General features: G+C 35.5%; 1 protein-coding gene across 3 annotated transcripts in view; it reads right to left on the minus strand.

Moving 5' to 3' along the window:
* Nucleotides 1-26,947, minus strand: part of PRR16 (proline rich 16) — a 146,424-nt gene that overhangs the window by 42,258 nt on the left and 77,219 nt on the right. For all 3 annotated transcript variants that reach the window (XM_061355079.1, XM_061355081.1, XM_061355080.1), the window contains exon 2: nucleotides 1,397-2,269. In XM_061355079.1, coding sequence (XP_061211063.1) covers nucleotides 1,511-2,269 — 759 coding nt within the window. In that variant the 3' untranslated portion in view covers nucleotides 1,397-1,510. The remainder of the gene's footprint in view (nucleotides 1-1,396; nucleotides 2,270-26,947) is intronic.

A 26,947-nucleotide genomic window follows, 5' to 3' on the forward strand; every position in this document is an offset into this window, starting at 1 on the left:
CTCTTTGGCTTTTCTCCACCACAAAACAGGCCAGTGAGATAAATTCCCTACTAGTTTTTCCAATTTAAAAACCATCACAATGTACTGCTACCAAAGATGGGTCTGAACAGTTTGCATGCTCTGAGCTGCAGCATGCTGAGTGAGTAAAAATCAATGCTGATGCTGCTGCTTCAGTCAGATTAAATACTATAAATGTACTATAATGTGTATGCAATGAAATGGCTGAAAGATTGGTTTCCAGTTTAATATGTATTATTGCACGTAAACTGAAATTTACATTAAAAATCTGCTTTATCCATTCTGCCATACAGTACATTTTATATTTTAGCTGAAAAACACATATTTTATATAGCATTTGCTGTTGGCCATTTGAGATTAATCTGGCACAACTTTTGAAAATAACAGATTTACTATCAGATTTTCATCACTGATCGGATGATTTTTAACTTTAGGTCCCAACAATTCTCTTTGTGAGAATAAAAGAATGTTCTTTCATAAAATAATTAAAAACACTGAGGCCTTTTTTCAAGTACTAAGAATATTAATTGGGTTCACCATCAAAATGTGATAACATGCAAAATATCTTGTTTTGCATGTTAATGCTTCGTAATTTTACAGAGCTTTTCAACTTCAAAGCTCTTTACATAAATTAAACTGATGTCTCTGAAAGGCCTTAAGCAAAATTTTCTTTGCCTTCAAAAAATATATAGGCACCAGACAAAAGCCTTGTGAAAAATTTAAGACTGAGCTTTGTTGGTTTAATCTATCGCCATTGCATGCAAAATAAAATATTACTACCATTTTGAAGATGGAGCAATGGAAATGGGAGAGGAGGGAACCTAATTGGACTGCCCCTGTTGATCTGAAAACTCTGTACTTCACTTTGGCTGTGGCATAACTGAGCGGATGAGAAACAAAATGCAAGATAAGTCAGTTTTTCAAAGCCATGTCAATATACCTGTCAATTTATTTACTTCCCATTAAAGATCGAGCTGCCTGAAAGTCCAAGGATTACCTCCTTATTGCACTGCTCCACACACAATGCTTTAGATCAAGCAGTCAGGCAAAGAAAAAATGCATTTGCTAGAATTCAGTCAAAACTTGTTATCTGGTACTCCAATTTGCTTCATCAAATCACATTTGAAAAGTTACTTGTTAGAAACAGGAAGTTTCCCCCTAACCCAGGAGCAACGGTTACTCTCTTATGTCAGATTGAAATCTATGATGAACCATCACTCAGTATTTTCAAACTGAACTTTCTTTTCACTGTCTTTTAAATTACTGAAATACAGGTTCGCAACCTATAATTTAAAGCATAAATATTTTTTTCAGCACCCTTTGCCATAACAACTTTTTTTTGTGAGTACAAGATCAACAAGTATTCCTCTGTACTTACCATGTGATTTTTATGCCACTTCACTCGGGTCGTTTTATTGCTCAAGTAGAAAGTGCTCATTACCTATTTATGTTTATATATAGGAAAAGAGAGAGTTGTTTCAAGTGGCATACATCACACTGTTGTTGTAGTTGATTTCCTCAGGATGGTTTTCTGGGGTTTTGGTGCACTTTGTGGAGGCACAGTTGCAGGTCTTGGAGGAGGGAAGCTATTACTGGGACTTAACCCCAATCCTCCATTTTCCAGAGGAAATGCAGGCGGTGGAGGTGGTGGAGGTGGCAGAGGAGGGCACTGGTGCGGCAGCTTTCCCATAGCACGCGCAGGGTCACTGTGCAAGTGCACCTCCCTGTTTTTAATGTTATACCGAACATCACAATCAGGGCAATAGCCGTGGTACTGCACTTTTTCACTAAATCGTACCCGATCCCTTGCTCCAGGCTGAGGACATCGCTCTTTCTCAGGTCTGTGCATCAGAGGCTGCATTGCAACTTTCTCCAAATTACTGGCTGGTGTACAGCATATATCTCCATTTGGGATGCGGTTGGCCCCAACTGGCAAGCCCCCATTTCGCAGCAGGGTGCCATTAGTCTTGACAGGGTTGGCCGAAGGAGGCAGCCTGGGAGGCTTGTCACACTTAACGGGTGTCAGTCGTGGTGGAGGAGGAGGTGGATTTGGCTTCCTCAGAACGGTAAGGATAGCAGAGGGGTGTGCAGGAGGCTTGATGAGTGGTGTGCTGCCCCGCAACTTGACTTTCTCCAAGCTAGAAGCTGTTGTGCTGCTGGAGCTGCTGTTGAGCGTGTCCGTTTTGGAACTGTCTGTCATCTCATCCTCCAGCTGCAGGTCAGACGTCAGCGTGTCAATCTGGTCAACCACCTGCACAACAGCCAGAGAAAAGATGGTGAGGAAAGCTTGCCCATGAAAGGCACAGGAAAACAAAAGCACACTCCACTATCAGTTTGGTCCTTCTTGGAACAGAAGCAGCCACATTTTTTCTGACCATTGTTTCTTTTTTCTTGCCAACATAATAAAATAATGACAAAACTAAAAATATGAATGGGGCTGGATACTTCGCTAGTTCATCACCTGAATACAAAATAATGTTAAAAACTTTGCAATGAAATTCCATTTCTTTTCCTCTAGGGTTTACTTGGCAATATCATTGTAAGTGAACTGTAATCCTTCAGTATTATGCTTTGCCTTCCAGTCCAGGAAGAGACTGAATTATTTAACCTTAGCTTCTACATGACAGCTTCTGAATCCAAATCTTTTGCAGAGTACCTTTTAGCTCTCACCTTTCACACAGTCTGTATTTAAATATACATCTCTGTATAGGTTATTTTATACACCTACAATTTTGTTTGGTACACTCTTTCTGTACAAATTTTTATCATAAATATGGTATTGAGAAGAAACTTCTCTCTTGCATTAGGCTGCATTACCTCCCTTTGCAAAATCCTGAAATATCACTTGCTGCAAGAGAAAAAGTAGCTTGGTTTTCAAAATCACAAGCATTTACCAACTCATGCACTTTATATCAAGATTTCCTCTACCTCCTATATTCCCATTTGTAGTTTCTACAATGTTAGATCTCTGCTAGTCTTTCAGACTCCTTTTTCTACTCAGTTCTTTATAGGATATGCAACCACAGTGGCTTTACTGGGTAGCAAAAATTTGCAGTGCAAAATCACAAGCCCTTCCTGAAAACTGCATTTCACTCAGTACCTATTGAACACTATACACACCATAGGAAGTAATCATACATTCAAAAAGCGATTTTTATCCTTTATGTCCTCACAGGGACATACATAAAGTAATCAGTAGCTGAAAGCTAACTTTGGTGCATGAATAAAAACCTTGTGCCATTGCTTAGGGTTCTTATGGGAGATCTGTGACATTCTGGAGGGAGAACTGGACGGGCTGGTTACCTGAGTAGATCTGAAATGAACCTAGATGCCTCCAGTTGTATACTTGAGTTAATCATTGCCCTTCCAAGACTTTCATTTCTACTTCCTGCTTTCAATAATTTGATCCTAATACTACTGATTTCTAAGAAAGCTGTTTTTTGAGGAGTATAAGCCATATGTTAACTGAAAAAAAAAAGTGAAATTACTTACTGAAGGCAGCAACTCTATTCAGTCAAACTAGTAACTCACTTATGTGGTAAAACATAAGCAAAATCACCACAGAACTAAAAAGTACTTTAGCTTTCACTACTCATACTATAGTAAGAGTTGTGTAATCTAAAATTCACAAAAACTCATATTCAAAAATCCAGTTTAGTGCCTTCCTTCTCCCAAAACCAGCAAATGTTGCAGATAACCATGATTCAGAAAGAGAGCTTTCAAACATCTTTGAAAAAAAACCTACAATACTTTTTCTATGCAAGACCAAAACAACTACTTATTTATTCACTATTCAAAGCCCAGTATTATGTTGCATTTCAGTTTCTATTTGAGCATTTTGATTTTTCTCTGATAAAGAAAAATTATACCCTTAAATGACAGATATTAATTCCTCCAAATAATCACCATTTTAATTATTAGTCTAGAAGTTGAAAGGTACGGTTGAACTGTGGTAACTACCAGATCCCAAACATCTCCAGGGTAGAGTACAAGTAATCTTGCAAATATTCTTGGCAGATAAATCACATCTTTACTAAGACAATACAAAATTCATAGCAAGAACAAGAGCTTATAGGAGAAAGAATGCACAATATCACCTTACTTTATCAAGTAAAGTAAGGTTGTTATGGCAAACCAAGGTAGCAAGAACTTCTCAAAATGAAACAGTGAATCTAAAGGAACAAAGAAAAGACACTCATGTTCTGGGCAATAAGCCTGAAATTCAAGCACCCCTCTGCAAGTTTTATGTGGATTTGTTTAAATATTAGGGTCTGCCTACATACGGCCTATATATACTATTGATGCCTCTCCTGGAATCAATATATAATCTTTTAATGAACTATAGTAAGTATAGAACGTATTGATGCATCATAACCCAAAGAAACTCCTTGGCATGCAAGGAAACAAAAAAAGTGCCATTAAACAGCTCCAGGCAAGAGAGAAGGGAAACATATCTGTAAGGATACTCTCTACATAGGAGCACCGGATAGCTTGTACAAATGTCAGTACGTTGGTGTATGTTACAGTATTAGATAATACTAGGTGATAATATTCGGTTGATTCACACTGTTTAATAAGAGCTATATTAAAATGCCAAGAATAAAAAATAGTTTCTTTTGCAATTGGTTTATTGCCACAAAATCTACTTTTAATTTTTCTTAATTTTCTACCATGAATGCCCCTTCATACAAGGCCTCAGATATTAACATAGCACAAGTGAGAAAAAAAGACAGCCATGGCCCACTGATATGGTTATTGTACAATTTGCTATGGATAAATCCAATGGAGATCATCCAAATAATATAGTAATTCCTCCTTACATTAATAAAATTCACTCACAATTTCCAATACAAAATTCCAATAAAGAAGAAAATAAAATAACAAAACTGCATTTTAATGTTTTTTTTTTTTAAGCCATGGAAAGAATTCTCATCACTTTCTGTCTTTTTTTTTTTTTTTTTTGCAGAACCACTCACAAATGATGGCTTCTTTGCTTTAGGCCTCATGTACAACAAAAATCGTCCTTGTTCCACATTGCACAAAATAGACATACTCCATACGATGTAATTCTAGAGAAACAACACAACACTTTATTTTGAAAGGATAGACTGACGGTGATATTCCAGTGGTTCTGAGAAGATGCAGCTATAATTACGTAACACGCGTGTCATAAAATGGCAGCAGGCCTTGGTGGTGAGAAAATTAGCATCCATTCAAACTGTCCTTCAGACAGTGCAAAAATGTTCTAAGAGTAACAGGAAAGCCTTTTATTAACTGTCCTTGAATTTAAATGATTACAGAGTTTATCTCTTGCCCTTTGGGAAATGTGTAGTACACATCAGAATTTTTTGTCACTCACTCCTTTGTAAAACATAAAACCAGCATGAAATGGCTCTGACATATTAAGTTTATTTGTCCAGATTCATTCCCACCACCAGTTTTGATTTTGTTTACTGTTATAACAGAGAACTGGTGACTAACACAGGGAAACTGATGTAGTTTAGGAAAAAAAAAAATAAATTAAATGCGGGTTTAAAAAAATAGTTTCAATTTCACAATATGGAAATGCTATGTAAGAGAGAGAATATTAAGAAACAAGAACACTGCTCCAGTTGTACAGAATCTGTCCATTTTTCAGTTCCAGAATATAACAGGACTTGATTCACATGCACAGGCATGGGGGAGACATCCTTTTATAGCCTGAGGAGCTATTTAGCCATTAACTGGATTTGAGCTTTGCACAGATGCCTACTTCTCTCCTGCCAGCAATATCATGAGGCTTCAAACTCTGTAGGATCCGGTGTGACATTCCTGCATGAATCAGGATATCAGCTCATTCCTGCCTCCTTTCTGGGTCATTACTGGACAACAGTATTAGGTGAGCAGTGGTGATAGAGTTGGATTTCTCTAGCTAAACCAAGTAATTATTCAAAGTCTGTTAACACATGTACACACCCAAAATATATTCTTTTGGAATCTAAATAACAAATCAAATCTCTTCTTATAGCATCACCCTAGTCTTACGAAAATGTGTGAAGCTTTCACATGTTTGTTTGCTTGTTTATTATTTGCTAGGTAATCAGAGATACTTCCCTCTTACCAGCAAAATCCAGACCTTTAGAGAATGCTATAGATATTTGAGATGTTTTACAGACAAGCAAAATAACACATTTTTCTCTACTTCAAGAGCTTTCACGTTTGGATTGGACACAGAAAACTAAAGAATGAGAATAAAATTATGCCAAAAGGAAAACTATTATCTGTGGTTAAATCTGATATTTGTGCTTAATTTATTAAATAATTTTCATGTTAATTTTCTGCTAAATAAATGCTACAAGTAGTATCCACCAAAGAAGTAAAAATGAAAACAAAGAAATAAATATAAATGGCTAAAAGCTCAGCAAAGAGTATATGTGGAAGTCAAAACTCCACACTCTAGAGAGGACACGAAATTAAGTCCCTCCCCACAGGAGGGTTATATCTTTTGCATGTCCCACAGCTAAAGTCACTACATTCCCCTCCCCTCCTTTGTCCCTTCCACGGCAAGGAGAAATGGAATCTAATTTAGACTAGGAATATATTTACAAAGTTGTGTGAGCCAAAAAATTGCAAAAAGAAAACAGAAGAAGGGCTATACTAGGAGACACAAATGGCCTACTTAGAACAATATTGTAAAAAATTACAAAAAGCAGGTGCCCAGGCAAAAAGACAAGAATAGATAAGTCATGCAGAAATATTACTGTAGAACCTTATCCCAGCCTCAAATGATTTCTAACTCAAGGACTCATCAGACTTTGCATTAAGTAGATCTTGACATATTAATCTACCATGAACATGCCTATTTTTGCTTGAACCCATATAAGCTTTCAGCATCCAGAATATCCTGCAGTTTCCCACCTTCATTATATGATATACCACCTACTCCTCTTTCAGCTTGGAAAAAAAACAGACGCTTTTAAAGACTAAGTGCTTCATGGACTCGTAAAGCCACAGCTATGCAAGCCGCCTCAGTCTTCACATTGTTTGCTTTTTACTCAAATACATGATAAATGTCTATAGAACAAAGAATAACCTTACATAAGGAGATGAAGACTCACATAGCTGACTAGATTAAGGAGTTCTTCTGCCACAACTAGGAACTTGTAATAGAAGTTATACAGTGTACCCAGCAGCATCTTCATAGCTGAAGCTTTATTAATAAATAATCATGTCTATTTATGCTAAGATATTCTAGCACAGCATTGGGGATGAATGCGATATTTGAGTTAATACACACTTCCAGGCAGATTCAAAACTCAGCTTTCAGGAGATGCCTTTTACAATAGCATCTCAGACAGCTCAGACACTCACCCTGAAGCACCAGAAAAGGGCAAGGTTAGTGTGCAGCCTGTAAGTGTTAGGGCATCTAAAAAATCAGCACCACTCTAAGCAAACTTACATACATCCTAACTCAGTAAATAAATAAACCCCCCCCCCCCCCCCCAACCAAAAACTCATGCAGTTGTTGCTGCCAAAGAAAGTTTTTGTTAACAAATACTTCAGGAACCTCAGCAAACCAGTATTACCTTCTGGAGAATATTATACAGTTGCTGATTCAACCTTACCTTCTGTAAAATAAATGAATCTAGAAATACATCATTTTCAGTGACAGACTTAACTAAACTCCACTCTGACATTTGGAACTATACTGAGCACCAAGCTAGGCTGGATGTAAACATATAAATGGAAATTTAATAATATGATGTACTCTTGGGAATCTAACAAGGCCATGAAAGCTCATCATTCTGACTTAGCATTTCAGAGAAAGCAAACTGAGAAGCTCACATTCAAAATATGAAAAGAAAAAGGCTTCTTTCCCAAGAAAAAGTACAAAAGTAAACAGACAAGGCAGTAAGATGCTCTGTGTTCTTCTTCAAGAACATAACAACCATGGTAATTCCTCTCTGTATCCTGTCTATGAAGTCTGCTGGAGACACTGCTTAAGATCAGAGAGAGATATGAAGGCAGGTATACGGCAGGTATTCATACCATGAAGAAATGTAAAATTATAGTTCCTGCCACACACACAAGAACCCGGATAAAATTATGATAAACAGAAACTTTAAGAAATTAAAGTAAAACCCCCAACCAAACAAACCCTTTTCTAGAAAAGCAAACTATATTTGTAACAACAAAATAGCTGTTGTGAAAATACTAGCTGAAGTAAGACAGCAGTCTTTATGAATGGTAACAGAATTTATTTACACTTCCACTGAAATACAGCATCACATACTTAGCAATATATGTCACATTAAGATACAGAGAGATGATACTTGTCTTAACTCTGGTAAGGGAGTGCAATGATTTTACAAGTAGCTCAAAACCCAGGCTAAAAGACAAACTGCAACTCAGACTCCACACTAAAAAATAGGTCTCACCTTGAGTTATCAGACATGTCTTTCCTTTGCTCCCTTCTCTCTTGTCCATAATGATGCAGTCACCAAAACTGTAGAAGCAGCAAATCAACCCGTGTATTTGAAATAACAAGTACAATGTATATTTCTAAGGGCAGCAGTGTTAACTCAGAGCTGTTCAAGAGCAGAGCCCAAGAGCAGCAAGTGAATCTGGCAATCTTGTCCTGAACATCAACTAAAAACTCAAAGCTAGAAAGGGCTTTTAAGTACTGGGGAAATGAATGAGGACTACATAATAAAATATAAAGAAAGCTTAATTTCATATGACTTATAAAGAAAAGGCAACTTCATAAGAAATCAGCAGTTTTCCCTCTATTTTTATACTGATATCAATTATACTTTTTTGGGGGTTTCGGGGTTTTGGGGTTTGGGGTTTTTTTTGGTACTCTTCAAGCTCAGGTTTGGCAGTGAGATATAGTCTGTGAGACTATTTAAGATCATGAAAGTAATAGAAATCATGCTAATTTTCTTTTCTGGGGAACTGAAATCCACTGTTGATCTTATCTCACTATAATAAGGAGAGTGTATAATACTTTATTATTTGGGGTTTGTACATTTTTCCCTACATTTGTGGAATTCTGAATTACATTTATGGAAACACAAAGACTGCATACTCTATTTTTATGCTACTAGACGAGAAAAGAGAAAACATTGAAAAGGATGAACCTGGATATGGTAAATATGTACTTGGTCGACTGTATTTGTATGTAATTTTTTAATTCATTTACATAAATCAGAAAATTTAAAAGACAAACTGTTAATCAGTATTCAACGATTAAATGCATACATAAACAGAAGTAAAAAGGCTTCCCTGTAAAAAAAAAAAATAAATCAAGACATTTAATGTGGAACCTTTGTGTACATGTTTAAGTAACACTCCTTAGCAGTGGACTTCTTCAATATAAAGAGGCTAGAGAATACTGTGAGACATTGGTATGTCTTCTGAATCAAATCAATCTTTCTAAATCAACATTTCAGAAGCTGCTGCTTACTATTGCTCTTGTCTCTCAAAACAGGTAACAAAATTGAAAATCACTGCATGCTGACATGCATATGCATTCTCATTAATTTCTAGTGTTTTCTGAATAAATGTGCTGTGAAACAGCTGAAAATGCAGTATCATAAAATATTAGACATTTTAGTCCCTACATAACAACCTTTGCGACAAACATTGGTTCGTAATTACTAAAAATACAGTGATTTGCTCATCAGGCATCATACTAATTTAAATGAATGCTAAATATTTGTCTAAGCTCTTAACTATTAACGTCAACAGCATGAAGAAGTTTACCTTAAAGTATGTGCATCCCCAAACTACAAGGATCATCATGGAGACTGAAAGTTACCTGTACAATTACAAAAAAAGGTCACACTGATCATATAAATAGCTTGTTAGGTACAGTCTTCAGATACATTAAAATAGCTATCAGGAAAAAAAAAAAAAAGCCCTCATAACATTATAGGCCTGAAAAAGAACTTAAAATATTTAGCACATCCAAAAGAATAGTCTGAGAAGCTGGTAAACAATTCTACTGTAATTTGTGTTAACTCCAGTCTTAAACACTGGATATACTTCTCTAATTTTAAATAAATCACCCCACTATACACAGTACTAATCATCATCCTTCCTTTTCCCCTGACAGTACAAAAGAGACTCCAGAAATGAATGTTTAACATCTTTTTGTTCTGAAGCCAGAAAGACGTAGCCCAACAACAGCCAATGTATCTTTATGGAGACCAGATGTTGGGCTGATGGATTTTTTGATTGAAAGGATTTTATTAGTGAAATAATACTCTGAGTCTAGATGTCCTCCATATTTTAATATTGCAGGAGCATTTCTGTTAAAGCTCCAAAGCCACATTTAAACCCAAATGAAACGTGCAATGAATTTACATTAATCTGGAAATACTAATTCCAAGCCTGCTGGACACTTTATTTTAAAAAATTTCAACAGACCTGAACAGAACTGGAGGATTTAGCTTAGTAGGCACATTTCTAACCAGTTCTTTTGGCTTCAAAACATGACCCAAAACTGCACAATACATTAAGTTTCATTCTAATTAAAAGTTTGAATAAATACAAAGTTCAAAGCAAATTTTAGATTAATTGATAGCATTGTCTGCTTTTTAAAGTGAAAAAATACTAAGGCAGTAGGCTATTTTTCTTCAGATATGCCTGTAATACCCCTTCTGTTGATACGGTTTCATTGAAAGAGCGAGCTTTTGTTTAGGCATTAAGTTGAACTATTTGCCTAGTTAGAAACAGTGGTCTTGACAACAATGATTGTTATTAAAAGGCTATGTAAGTCCTTCAGTTGGCAGCTCTTAAAATGGGTAAACTGCCTTCTCCCCCCTGCTCACCTAGTGAACTGGTGGCAAGATCTGGAAGTAAGTGTGCTGTAGACACTGCTCCAAGAACGAGAACAAAAAAGATATGTTGTAATACTGATCGTAGTGAATGCTTCTTAAGGCTCAGTTTGACTTTTTCCCATCTGGGTGTACCAAGCAGAATACATAACAGGAGATAGCCCATGGTGAGCTTACACAGCTAATAAATAATAGTAATGAATCAGCCAAACTTTGCTAAGGTAAAATAATTGCTATGGACCATACAGGTTTGAAATGAATACATGGTTGCCTTTTAATTATTAGTTGCTCTAAGTTAAATTACTTCTGCTCACACTGCATCTCAACATATTTAAGGAATTTAATTAAAAGTCACAAATATTCTATCTTAATATTTACAGATAACATTTTTTTCAATTTTCTTTAAACTAAATGCTTCATGTGCACAAGGGAAATATAAAAATAAGGAGTTTTATCTCATCCTTGGTTCCAGATACATTATACATGTCAAAATGCTATAAGAGTTTATTGGGTCTCAGCTCTCCATGGCTTTGGCCTGATTCAATATGCTAATAACAATATAATGAAATAAAAACTTTTGTTCCCTTAGTTAGATACCTAAATCTGATCCCTAAAAAAAAAGAAAAAAAGGGGTGTGTTTTTTTCTTTATAAATAATATAATCAAATGATTTAGCAATAATAATGGTATTCACATTATCATAATATGCACATTGCCAAGACAGCTTTTAAAAAAAATTCAGTGTAATATGTTTACATAGTTGGTTGATTATAGTTACAGCTGAATTTAATAAAAATCACTTATTTCAGAGCTTGAATAAACCTTTGTAACTGCCTTCAAGTAAAAAAAAAAAGAAAAAAAAAAAGGCAACCATAAGGATGCATAGGGAGCAAAGGTGAAGGAGCAGAGTTTGCAGTTGTCTGCACTGAAAAACACACTCTGTTTGCTGAACCTTAAAAATGCTTATCTAACATCTTTAAGATGTCTTTAAGATTTAGGAAGTCTCCTGTTTTCAAATCTAGTGTTTCTACCATTAATCACCCCAACAGAAAAGAATCGGGAAATCTGTACCTCAGATACTTGCAGGAGTTTTGAAGGGGGTAATTGTTTCAGAGTAAAAGTAAATCAATAGCTGCATTACAGCAGGAAACTGGGGTAGCAGACTAGACTACATTGATACAAAGAGTAGGAAATTGTTTCCAAATAGATTTGTAAAACCAAGCGATTTGCAGGGTTGGGGACAAACTCCCTGCCTCAGTCACTCAGGGTAGAGAACTGCAGTCAAGATTCAGCACAGCTACTGCAAATTTCCAGCCAAAGATAAAGTCAAAATGATCCACTTCTTGAAACAAACTGTTGATACTTAGCCTTTGAAGCTTTATGCCAGTTTTTGCTTTCCTCCAAAGCATGTAGTTTAGTCAGCATGCCTATTAAAAAAGTCACGGGAAAATTACTTTAAAGTTATGTATATTAATAATTATTTTTGTATCGACTATGACAAGGAAAATCTGATCAAAACCTCATGGAAAAAAGAAAAAATCCCCAAGTTTTCCATGTTTGCTGATCCTTTCTTTCATCTTGTCTTCTGGAATTTATAAAACATTAATCATTTTTACTCTCTTTTTATTCTTTTTATTTATATATATACATGTATTATATTATTACTACATATTATATACATTACATATATATGTATATACATATTATATATTACATTATCTATATTACATATTATATATATTACATATATATATTACTATATATATAATATGCAAGCAGCACAATTTATGCTCATGGTAATCACACAATCCCTGAAGTGCTAAATCATTTCTTTGATTGCCACCCACATTACTAATCCACTTTGAAGAGTCCTCACATCCAGTCTCTGTAATTCCCAATCCCTTTCTGATAATTGCACTACTTGTGGCAGCAGGAATGAAATACTTTGTACCTATTATGTTGAAGTGGTCCTTAGGTGTAAAGAGGGAAATTTTTCCAGTGCTGTCAGCAGGATGCACAGGGCAGCACTGGGAAGGCAGATCAAGTGCCTGCTTATGCTGCTCATCTATAGAGGTCATCTTGGTTTGCTTTACTTCGAATAAAAATGCTGCCCTACTATTCAACAGAACATGGCCGGTGAGAAGTGTTACGTACAGCAGATTTCTGGCACACGCATTGACATTTTACCATATATTTTACTTGCTGGTGCTGTATGCAACATAGTAATACAGCACTAAACAAATAATCATTTTATTGTCTGCGATATTAATAAAATAAATTTATATAGGTAAGCTTTATAGCTATAATTCATATTTTAATACTGAGACCCAGGATTTTAAAGCAAGGATTTGCCCTTTTAGCAGAGCAAATACAAGCTGCAAATGTACATAACTTGGAGTTCAGACTGATAAAAGAGGTGTGTATACTAAAGACGATATGCTTAATACTAGAAAGTGCTGCAAACTCTGTGGAAGGTATCAGCTAGACTTGAAAAATAATGCAATCCTGAAATACCTAAAGAAAAAGTAAGTACTGCAACCTAAAGTTTCCAACAAAGAGTACTGAAAATTCTATGGACTTGCAATTAGTTTTTAAAAATGCATAAGAAAGGTTATTAGGTTTTGTTAAAACAATTATGTTTATTTAAGTTAAAACTGTAAGATCTGACACATAAGGCAGTTCAAAAAGACAGAACTCTTTATTCACAGGTAGATTGTATCTTCCTAGTAGGAGATAAGATATTCTTTTTGGACTAGATGTAACATATTAAAGAGAATAATTTGGGGAAAAGAAAAATTTAACATCAAATAATGTTAAAATTTATTTTAAATTATCTTTTAGAGACTTTAACTTTGTACATTTAAATTACTACTAGCTAATACTTTATTGGTACAGCATTACTACTGGGTCAGTGTCTGACTTTATTGTGTATTTCTGTTCATCATGATTCTGGCACACACCAACTACTTCTTAACAGAAAGTACTAGAGAGAATGTCATGAGATAAAAAAAAACGCCACTTGCACATACAAACAAGGATCATGGTTATTTCTACTTTTCTTAATGTCTGAACAGTTAAGACAAAAGCACCTCTGTAAAATATGACAAACATTGTTAAGTGTTTAAGCTTTCCTCAACTTATATTTATACTTATATTTATATCTCCTCAACTTATTATTATACAAGTAATATATGCATATTTTATACCTGCTATCAAATATTCATAATTTATCTGGTTAAGCTGGTGATCAGTGTATTTTGCTTGCTCTTTTCACTAGGTTAGTAACAAGGACTGAATTACATTTTCAGCCTAACAGTTACGACAGTAGCCTATCTTTATTGATAAAGCCATTAAAAAAAAAAAAAAGTGTCCGCTGATGATTCTTCCACCTATGATTACAGTAGGTAGTTTTGCTGCTCTTGTTTTTACATTGTTAAGTATTTTTAAGGTCAAAATTTTCCCCCTTCTCCAGATCAAGAAGTGTGAAAATGACAAAAATTTGATCCATTCAAAAGCTACTCATATATGCCTATTTTCTCAATAATAAGTTTTAAAACACTTGCCCCGGACCCCAAATTTCAAGCAGAAAACAATACCACTTTCTTCCCCCCCAAACCCCTCTTTTATTTTTCTTTTAGGGAATCTAAATAAATATATTCATTAAATGAGAGATTAAATACACTCATATGTGAGATAAGAGTTGAAGTACAGAGACAGGGCCTATAAAACCTGTTACAAAAGAGAATAATGGATGAGAAGAAGCTACATGAAGTACCAGCAAAACAACAGAGTAAACTGACCTAGAAGCTAAATCATGTTGTCTTTGGTATTGAAAACCAAAACTTTCCAATTGAGTTTCAGAAGAATTTCAGGCTTCAGCTTTCTTAGGGTTACCCATCTCAAAATTGCCATGCTTTGAGGGAAGAGGACAGCAAAGTATCAGACTGAAAAAAAAAAGTCTTCAGTATGAAAATATCACCACACTTTTCATATTTTCTATTGATCTCCCAGGCTACTTCTGGGAGAAGTATCTACATCTTCATTACTGCCTGGATTGGTGCTCCAACTTTCCACGCAGTACAAGCAAGATATACAGCAAGTAAATATATGGATACACAGTGATTTCTAGCAAAAACACTCAGACTTCCTGAAGCTATCATGTCTCTATACCCACTTCATTGTCCATACGAAAGGTTAACTAAATTGTACACTATGAATTCTCTGGCCCTGCTTGTTCCTAGATCTCATGAAAACTGTGAACACTCCCTGTCACCCGTAACAAAATGAGGAATAAGAAAAACAGAACTTTTGACATAAAATTGTCCACAAACTCATCACTGAGTATGCTTTTTCTTACATATTAAACAACACAACCTCACTCATCTGAGCATGCACTGCCCTTTTCAGACGTAACTGCGCTTCCTGTACTGAGTTTCAAGACACACGGAGACCCACTGGTTAAACAGCACACAGATAATGCAGCTCTAACTTAATCGTTTGGTTTAAAGTCATTATAGAAAACACTAGTTTTTCCTATAAAAGACTATCAGAATTTGTAGTGAGCACAAAAATAAACACCAGTGTGGTGTCTCAGAGGATAGCATAAATAATGATATGCTGCACAAGCATGCATTCATCTCAAAGTGAATATTACATTGAATATTATTAAAAAATAAACATATGCTGCATCTATATATACAATCACAGCAGAAAGGTAAGGAAACAAATGAAGTATAAGAATTGCTCAGCATATTCATAAGCTTGCGTTGTGTGAGCCGCCTTACGCACAGGAATATAGGAATTAAAAATTTCTAGTACCTCTAAGCCAAAAAAATTATAAACCCCAGAACCAAGGTAGTTTAAAGTACCATAAAACAAAAATGCTGGAGTACTACTTCCAAAATGAGAAAAAACATTTTCTGTTTGCATTAAAAATAAATATAAAAAAAGCAATTGAAAACTGGGTGCCAAGAAGCATCAGCTACAGGCTTTTTCACTTGAGCCTTTAGGTAGACCTTGAAAGGCAGCAAATAAGACAGACTTTTAGGGTTTGTCTTTCTGTAAAAGGGTACACCCACATTACAGATAATAAGGACTTACTTCCCTTCTTAATTAAATCAATATGTTTTCTACTCACAGACATCGGATTCTGATTCTACAGATAAAACTTGGTTTCTCACAATACATATGATCTGAAATGGTAGCCCTGCTATCTAAAAAAAATAAAAGAAAAAGAATAAAGAAAACATCATGATGATATAAAGGAGGCAATAAAGGAGGGAAGTCCATGAGCTAAGGTATTGGACATACACCGCATGTTCATCCATGCTAACAGTTTTTACTGATGGAGTGGAAGAGAGGATTGCAGAGGATAAGAGGCTGTATTTTTTTCCTCACCAGGCTCTAGTAAAATTGGGAAAAAAAACCAATACTACAGTTCTTTCCATTGCTACTAAGAGCAGAGGTACTTTTAATCCTCTTCTCTAAGGGTAGACTTTAGATAAATCATGAACATATGAATAAATAAATCCAGGTTGTTTTAATTAATCTTCTAAAGAATACAGATTTAAGGCAGGCTGCAATTATTTGTTGTATTTATAATAAACCAGGAGAGCTGACTGAAAGCTATACAACAGACTTTTTAAAAATAAACAAACCCTCAGCTTAGCTAGACACCCAAATGCATATCACTCTCAGACTAATGTGTTTACTTACAAAAAGAAGCAAGCAGTAGTATCTTTATAAGACCACCTGATGGCTGGAACAAAGCCCTCTGGCTTTCAAACATAAAGGATTCTTACTAAATAAGAAAAAAAAAAGAAAGAATTTTAGGTTTCACTTCTTTATAGCATTCTGCCCAGTTCAAGACAGCTACCTCCTTCTCTCAATAAAAATGAAAGCTTTGAAAAACGAACAGGAAAAAAACCTTATTGGCTCATTCAAATTCTTCACTAAAACCAGACAAAATACTCCAATTTCTCATTTTGTGCATTACACCAAAAAAGGAGATGAAAATGAATTCATGTGATCTCAGAAGTCAGCGGAGAAAACATTTTCATTATGAAAAATGAAGACATAGCTATTTTCAACCCATGAGCTATGAAATATCTTCAGCAAAGTAGCAATATTCAATTAAAATCAAATTCCGTTTTTTGTTGACTCACATTGCCTTGCCAAACTTTTTGCAATCTGTTATTTACCACTGCCCATTACACTGATCAGTTTTATCACACTACTTTTAATCTTGCACCTTGCTTTGATTAAACATGTGCACAAAATTAAACACAGTTTTTATTATCTCAGTATCTGACATTTCAGACACCTGTTTGCTCTTCATATCTTTTACCTTTTGCCAAACAACTTTCCTGCAGACATGGGTCCAGTACAAGATATTTAACATTTAACATATTTCCATTGAGCTCCTGTTCTGGTCACTGGCAAACTCCTATGTTCAAGTTCATGAAATCTGAACATGAAGATTTGCTAATTGCTATGGTTGCCAAGTTTTTGCACCATTGAGAGGTGTCAAAGTAACTGCCCTGGTAATATTAAACAAGCCATTAAAATTTTCATATTCAATAGTAAGTACCATGCCTGTGCAACATCCACATACCAAGTAAAAGTGTAAGAACAATTCATATTTCTCAAAGCTTTGTAATCATCAGTAGTACCCAACTCTTAGAAGAAACATACTGACTGTGCTGATAACCACTTTATGCTTCAAAACTACACTAGTCATGGCCTTCGAAGTAGTTAGCACATCACAGAATGGCAGATAATATTCTTGTTCTCTAATTAACAGACAGTCAGAAAGCATATAACATACTTGCTTTTCTTGTAAGTCTTACAGCTAAAAAACATTGAAACAGAATGATTGAAGGGATAAAACTCATACAGTGATTAGAGCCACATGAAAGTAATGACACTATACAAATCAGTCAGTTAACAATATTTACATCAGTTCTGAGATACCTGGGAGATACTGATGGGCCCATCAACCCATACCAACTGAGACCCGACTGACGAACAACACTGCAGCTTCTCTTGCATCACTGGTCTGCCAGGTATGGGGGCAGAACAGTGAACGTTACTTTGTCCTTTAAAACCCCATAGCGTGAGCTCAGGATTTGTTCTACAGGAGGATTCTGTGAACGGGTTTTTTACTAACTTCTGAACCTTAAACTGTAGAAAAGAATCTGGCTGCCTTGAATGACGGAACTATTTATTTAAAGGGTAAGAAAAACTAAAAACATTGTCAGTACTGAAAAATAATGTCTTCTAATTTGATTTTTTTAATCCCCCCAAAAATATATTTTACCAAAATATAGGTGCATAGGCTTGAATAGTCATCAAAGAATTTGAGAAATTACAGTTTATATTGATTTATAAAAGAACTCTGTACTGTCTTGAAGTACAGATGTATTTCCATTATCCTGGTTTAGTGGGTTCAAATTCAGTATCCTTTCTGATTTCAACAGCTACATTTGCACTAAATACTGTTTCTGATGTTAATTTTTGATTGACCACATGAACTTCACAAAAAAACCCCAAACAAAACAACTCCCCTCAAAAAAACCAAAAACCCCAAAACAAACCATACCACAAAATGTCTCTTCTTTCTTTTAATTGCTTGTAGTTCTTCCTACTATTGTGTAACTTTGTGGGGTTTTAAGTCTATAGCCAGTTTAATGAGAATATAGCACACTGGGAGTAATATTATGTTACAGAAAGCAAGCTAGTAAATGCATTTTAGGGAGATTTTCTGTAGTTAAAAGTGATAGCTTTAGAAAGTTGGCTGGGTTATTTAAATGGTTTTATATAATACATTACTTGGATTGCTTTTATTCACCTTCAAAGAGTGAGTACCTGCCCATAAAAAAGTCACAGAATTATGGACATTCACACACCAATGAAAATATTTCCTTTGTCAATATATGTGTTTGGCTAGGTACTTTTATAAGAGAATGAGAAAAAAAAAAAAAGATCAATATTGTACTTCTACTCATAGAAATAATGCCTATTACTACTATATTTAAAAATATTATGATCTGGGTTTATTTCTCTGCAAAGCTTCTTATGCATCAGAGACAATTTACATAACAAGACTAAAGAGTACTCAGAACAGTCATTACCATTTCCTTTGAGAAGGAGATATAACGAAACATGAGCTAACTTTTTAATATATTTCACTGGTCAAACAGCATTTGTGAGGTGACTGAAAATGAAAGGCATTTCACAGGAACATCAGAGTGCTGGCACAAGGGTCAAAACCCATTTCACCAAAAAGGTCTCATTGGTGAGAAAGTGTTGATTGGCTGTGCATGTACAGGGATATGGTCAAATCCTGGGAATTTTAAGTGCTCTCAAATTCAACAAAAGTGGGAATAAGCCATTTAGATTATTTAATCTTTACTGAATGCACTGCCTCATCTCAAAAAATGTACCATATTTCTCTGGTGCATGACAAATGCACTTTGTCTTAAAGTAGCATTATTTTTCAATTTATATGCATATTATATATATATTTTATTATGAACATTCACAGACATACATATATATAAACACATTAAGTATTCTGTTAATCTCATGCAAATACTTGCAAAATAAGTCTACAGGAACATAAAATGCATATTAACTATGCCAATTAACAAAGACTGAAACATAAGGAAGATTTAGTTGGTGGCAATGGTGGGGAACACATGGTCCCCCCGAAATGATTTTATTTTATTAATGAAAACTAAAATAAACCCCCCTCTTTTGAAGATGTACACTGTTTTCAGAGCATACTACATGTATAATGTGCACAATGAGACAGCACATTAAATCATCTGAGATCACCTCAATTGTGGTTAGAAATTAATAACTTCTGAAAAGTCTTTATTAAATCACGAAATAGATCTAAAATCCCCTTATATAAGGCCCCTCAGATCTGATTCCCAGATCTTGCCTGTAAGTACCCAGGCAGCTGGAGAAGCCTAAGGAAAGAATCAACAGATTTCCAGAGAACAATGTGGTGAGAGAGACATTGAAGTGGCTGCTGTGGTAAAGACACCCAGTCTTTCACACATGCTACCTGTACCACCTGCAGAGGTTCTCCAAGCATACACTGAGGCAGACACCACCACAAACCTAAATAATAACCAGAAGACAAAAAAAATCCCAATGTGCCTTTCAAATCTTAGCAGAAATGGAGTGAGGTAGGAGGAATCAGGTAGTGCAAAGAGATAAGTGGAATGTGGACAATCCCAGATCAGGAAACAGGAAAACAGGAATGGAAGACTCCTGCTCTGGAGAACAACTAACAAAATCAGAAAGTTTTCTGCATTTCTCTATGTGCACCTTATGATACAGATAACATTAAAAGTGTATGCAGCAAGGTTAGCTGAGGGGAATGCTTGTAAAAGCACAGCAGATTGGGGCATTTAAAAAATAAGCTTAACAAGCGTTAACAAGATCTTATGCAATAAAATTTTATGCAGGAACATCACAAATTACTTAATAAGCCTGATTTCCACAGGATGAGGTCAGAGTTCAGTGCTGATTATTGTATGACAACTTTTGTGGTAACCGCATAAATTACTGCAATTCTGTATTTAGATCAGTACACTAATTCACAAAGAGGCGGTTATTCATTCATAAATACTTGTGATTATAGATGACCTATTTACTCATGAAAGTTTATGAAAAGAAAATCCAAGTTCAGCTCTAGAAATACTAAGAATATCAGCACATAAATTTTCCTATAAACATTCATCTTGCAAACCCAGAATAAAATTTCTTCATTTCTCAGAATCAATGATAGATTACTGCACACCATGAGAAAGACAACTCAGACTAATCTTTCACTTACTGTTGGTGTTCTTTATTGCTACTTCCAGCTAGAATGCCAGGCTGCAACATCAATTTGTTAGAAAATAGCTAGGGTTTACACTTAGGCACATCTCCACACAAAACTGATTAGCGTGGTGTGGCAGGCCTTCCTGGCAGAAACTCACTGAGGGTGGAAACTTCCCTTACCCCTTTTCTTTTTTTTTTTCCCCTCTCCTTTTTCACCCCTAGGAACATTAAACAATGCCTGGAATCTTCCCAGAACAGGTTAAGAAAAAGACAACTAAAACTTCAACAGTGGTGATGTTGTAAAAGGCACCACATTGCTTCTATTATTTTCTTCAGTAAGATTTAAAACTTTGAATCAGGAACACTCCCCCCAAGTTTTTGTTTTGAAATTAATATGCTCACTATTGCAGTAGCTATTTTCAGAAAACACCTCTAACTCTATGTGTTTCAGAGAACGTTAAACCCCTGAATGTGTCCTCATGAGTGCACCAAGCTGGAATGCACACTTTTATCCCTTTTCTCCTTTATTTTCTTCTCCCTCCTCTGTCACCAAAGAAGACATGTTAGAAATACAGCAGGGAGGCTCCAGCACAGGACAAGCAAATCCCCAAACTGAGTGAGCTAACAAGGTAAAGAAGTTCAGCTGCAACAAGAATTTAGCTATGGCAGCAGGAAGCCAGTGAATAAATCTAAAATGTACTGTACTTGGGCTGATGTGCTCAGTTCTGGCCTCCCATCCCAACGTTGACACAGTGGAACTAGAAAAGGTAGCTAGAAGGGCAACAAAGGCAATGAAATGGCTTTTACACAGAAGAAGAAAACAAAACAACACCAACCAACCAAAAAAACCCAAGGAAAAAACAAAAAACCACCCACGAACAAACCAATTCCAAAATAGAAATCCAAACCCCTCAAAGAAAAAAACCCACAACTTAAACAGATTAAGATGGGGCAAGCATCAGCTGAAGGTAGATATTAATCAAATCGTAAACTGCTAATCACCAGCCCCATAGTATGACAGACTAATCTTTTTCCTATTCAACACTAGCAAGGTAAGAATTAGTTACTCACAATGCAGGACATAAGAAGCATTTAATGAAACTATCAAGATGTAATTTCATGACAGTATAATTGGAAGCCTTGTCTTAGCTAAAATCAGTCATTCTTTTATATTTACTACACTCTTCTTCAGCTCAGAAAATCCTTTAAGAAACTGGAATTACAACGTGAATGTTTTCAACAGAATACATGTTATCCTCCAGTAAACAGGTGGGGGGGGGGGGGGGAGAAGACAGGTGCAGCATTATGGTGCAGCATCATGATTTAAGGAAACCGTTAGGTTTTGTTTTTTTCTTCTAACCATGGACCATCCCCTGCCCCCACATAAAAGCCAAAGCTTGATCTAAGAGTGGTAGAGTCACACCATCCTCCTACGTGAATAAATGTAAAAACATGCAATCAGACGCATTAGCGAAAACTGAGAGGAAACATAGCTGCAGATAACTAGGATGAATCTTTTCCAGATTACATCCTTTGGCATCCTTTGGCATGACAGAAAATATAAACAGCGTTGTCAAGAGATGAGATGATGTTAGGACCCTTACTGACTTAACTGATATGTCCAGTACCCCTGACAGCAACTCCCCTTGAGAACATGCACCTAGAGACAGTTGTCCATCAGCATAAATGGAAGAACAGGTTTGGTTATGATTTCAGACATCATAATTGAAGAATCAGATATATCTGCACAAAAATAAAATCTACAAAGTGATACTGTACTTTTGTTCAGACTTGATGAGTTACAAATAGCTCAATAGGATGAACTTAAAGGCCATTTCAGTTCATTCACAATACCAACACATTCAGAAAAACATCTTATTATGCAAATTAAAAAAAAAAGTACGTTAGATGCAAGAAGAGCACTACTTATAAAAGATTTCCTTTATTTATTGTAACATTGACTCATGTAAATTAAGTCACACCTTAAGAGAATACAATTTTTCTGGGTTAACACAGAAAAGTGAACATACACTTTTATTTTCTGTGCACTTTTGTTTGGCTGCATTCAGACTTCCTAGCATGAAATACTAATTTTCTCATTCTTGGGATTTTTTGGTTTGCTTTTTATGTTTGTTTGCTTTTTTGTTGTGGGGTTGGTTTTGGTTGGTTTTTTTTTTGTTTCGTGGTTTTGTTTTTTTTTGTTTTTTTTTTTTTTTTTAGTTTTGTTTGTTTGGTTTTGTTTGCTTTTATTCTCTAGTGGAAATGAGGATATGAAAGAAATAAAATAGTAAAAGAAGTGTTTTACTTGAAAATCAAGCAAGCTGTTACATATTGAAAACCAAAATTTAAGAAATACGTACTTCTGTACATGCTGCTTTCAGAAAGTATTTGCTAATTTACTTTAATCCCTATGCACTTTCCTTTTAGGTTTATAATTTTTCATGTCTCTTGGGGAATTCTTTAAATACTAAAATGGGCCTCAGAACAACTGAACACTGGAAATCTAAATCCAAAGTACTGTGCTCATTGCACTCAGATGACTCTTTCCTAATGAAGGGAAATATTAAAAAATAAAATGTTCTGGTTGAATGAAGAAATTTGAGTTCAGACAATAACAATCTAGAGATTATTTTACTCAGTGTTCACCTCTACTCCAAGGCAATGCAAACACAAAACCTTTCACTTGACACTCTAATCTCTGTTGCTATCTCATAATTAGATAAACCCACACCATGTTATTCTTAAAGCATCAGCTATTTACCCATTTCTTTCAAAGCAATACCGAATTACTACTTCTTACACAAAACTAAAATAACACCTGCAAGCTTATTAACAACCACTGCTTTTAAGAGGGTGGGCAAAAACAGTATGCTAGTTCCCTTGCAGATTTGATTCCAAGAAACAATCAACTGACACTATTCCATTAATAATAATAGTATTTTTGATGGAGCTCATGCATGTAAAGCAACATGTAAGAGCTTTAAATATTTTAGCTTTGACTGAAACAAATGTTAGGGCAGAACAGTTAACGTGAGGAAAAAAGATTTACTTAGAAATACTGAAAGGCAATATTATAGTAGGGATAATTTTAAAAAGAAAACACAGGAAAGCATATACAGTATTGTGTTTACCCTCTGTGATCATGTATTTCATGTATCTAAAGATATACACTGTAAAACAGTATGTATATAACCCTGGGTAAAAATCTTTGGATTTTGATTCACATGCAAAAGCGATACACACCAGGCTCCGTAAGTGTTACTGGAAATACTTTCTTGCATACATATTGCATAAGATATTTCTGAAAATCCATGTGGTTTCCCATTTAACCAACAGCAATCACAAACCAGAGCCAGTTTCAGCTGTGCAAAGGAAAGTTGGCAATTCAGCAGCATCTTCTGCCATCTCAAAATACACACTGGATTTACTGGATTTACTACCACACCTGCCACACTGGAACTTACAGAACAGTTTTAGAGAACAGTAAATGACTCTTTCCTTCTTATATTTTGTGATGGAAAGAATGCCAATGCTCTAATTGTCTATTTCCTAATGCATCTAAATGAAAAAGTAAAAATAGCAAAGATAAGTAACAATGAAGTGCCTAGGGAAGATCAAGAGATCATTCAGCCCAGTTTAGTCCTCTGTATTTTTCACTGGGGACATTTTTAAATGCTGGGAGTCTACAGGTTGAGGATAGAAGGACTAACAATTTGTAGAGATTATAATGTGGCCTGGGATTGTGCGAGACTTCTGAAACACTACTGGAAAACTGCTATTTTATAAAACTTGATGAAACAGAACTTGATGACATGAAATGAAAAGATAAAGACACTGTAAGCATCCCAAGTATCTTCCACACTTTTGCTAAAAGGGCATTTATTTACAGCTGGTGAGTTTCAAGGTACCATTTCCACCAACAGTATTTCTATAAACACAATTCCTGTACTTCTTCCACCCCCGTTTATGCCGCAGAGGGTAAAAAGTGTTCCTTTCCGGAACTTTATCTGTGTGGCAAGAGGAAAAGAAGAAAAATAGTAAACTTGATTGCAATTTCCTTTTACCCTGAATTCACATCTGCTAAGCCTTAAGATTCTTTTTGCCATTCTGATTTATGCATTTTCTTGCCTAAAGTATTCTGAATTAGTAAACACTTTCAAAACAGCTTTTAAGAAAAAAAAATAAATCTCTTTTAACTGCCATAATTGGGTAATGCTGTCTTCTGGGAAGCTTATCCATAAAAGGAAGAACAACATGCCTTAGCCCCAACATATGGGAATTATCCTTAAAGATGATTTAGATTACAAGGCAATCAGATAAAAAATATTCATATTTTTATCTGTGAAGTCCCTCTGCCTCATCTTGATATTTCTTTAACATGTACTTCACATTTGGGAAACATACAGTGAGTATCACTGATACCCAAACTATGCCTGAAAGCAAATACCACAAAGCTTGATGAAAAGAAACACTGCACTTTATAAAATTGAGGCTGATATTCTGACCATCATGGTGTTTAGTAGGAAAAACATGACACTCGGTAATATGAACAGCACTGAAGTATTCAAACAAATAGCATAGATAAGTTCAAACAGTACAAACTTGTTTAGATGGACCAACCAAATTTATGAGCGTCTTAGTCCTTACCCACATCCTGTTGACTGTAAGATAACAAACGGGATGTCTGCATGGCTGAAACCTCCCAAGAAAAAGCTGAAAAAGCTGGTCTTTCCCTGTTGTCCTAGTTTGCCTGAAGCATTGCTTTCCTTTTGTAAAATGGCAAGGTTTTTGGTGTTGTTTTTTTTAATCTTTTAAAAAGAATGTACTTGAACTCAGGTTTTGAAAATACTGATTGGAACGTAGGCTAAAGAGCCTCTCAGGGGTGCAGCCTCGTCTCAGAAGCTGGCTGTGCATTCAGAAATGTGGATATACACATTTATGTATATGTGGCTACGTAAAGAACTATCAGACTAAAGAGGAGTGCAAAACTGAGTAGTTGGTATTTCAAGCATATTAAAGACTACAACTGTGGTACAAAAGCCAAAAATTCTTAGCTTATATTACCATCAACAATCTCTATATGCCATTGTAAAATTACCCAATTAATTTCTCATGCATGAAAATAAAATGCTCTATGAATCTCTTTACTGAGAAGGCATTTCTAATTTAAAAATTTCTAGTGATATTAGAGAACATATATTTGTAAATGGGAGCTGATAGCAATTACCTATGATTTATTATTTGGCATTATGTATTATTTAACCTCTACAGAGAGGTCAGCTATTCCAGTTTCTGGAATTAAAGGCATGAACTTCTCATCAAATAACTCTAAAGAACTTTAATTTCTCCTCATAGCTGTAGGCTACCCTAACAAATGGATTTAGAAGAGTAGAATCTAACTTCAGCCACATGCCACAGGAAAACAGGCTGCAATGTAAATTCAATTATTTACTGTTTGCTAATGTTTTATTTTACCTGAATGGGGTAGCTTATTTGCAAGACATAGCTCATCCCTCAGCTTATAGCCACTGGCCATCTGTACTGGAGTAGAATAACTGACATGTCCTCTCACCCAGCAACCTGTTACTGAGTTAACCTTCTGAGAAAGGAGTCTTTAAATTTTAAAACCCTCTTGGCCTGCACAGTAGACAACATTGTGACCAACAGAATGAATATTCTTCTAGCTATACAGAAAATTCATAGCATTTGGCAGCTTTTTGTGAAATCTGTGAAATTTCCAAGTCAGAAAACGAAAACCCAGTGCATCTAATCAAGTTCACAGACTGACAAATAGTGAAAGTTCCAAAATTACAGTCGTCAAATTTTGCAAAGATCCCTTCATAATTACTGCTTGTGATAAAACACAGAGTAACACATGCAGTCAAAAGCAACTGTAAGAGTATGAGCGAGATCTTGAAATTCCAGGTACAGGGACTTAAACACCTTTTTCCAGGGTGAAATGAAATACCAGTACCAGTCCTAGCCTCCTAGGAGGCAAAGACAACTGGGAAGTTTTACCTTCAGAGTACCTGCAGGAGGTGTGCACTGGTGGACCACATCCACCAGAGAAGTCAGCATCCTGGACAGCATCAGAGCTGAAAAGAAAGAGATGGACTGTGTCTCCTCCTAGTCTTGTGGCTTTGCAGGCTTGAATTCTACTAATCTACCAAAGAGGAGCAAGCAAAGCTAAAGATTATCCAAGTGGAAGCCCCATGAGGAAGGGGGCTGGAACCTCATGACTTCTAGCATCAGGTGGCTAAGCAGCTGGAAAGC

Source organism: Neopsephotus bourkii, unplaced genomic scaffold (genome assembly GCF_033783945.1).
Source record: "Neopsephotus bourkii isolate Nb327-2 ecotype Australia unplaced genomic scaffold, CSIRO-AGI_Nbou_v1 NB_772, whole genome shotgun sequence".
Lineage (NCBI taxonomy): Eukaryota > Metazoa > Chordata > Aves > Psittaciformes > Psittacidae > Neopsephotus > Neopsephotus bourkii.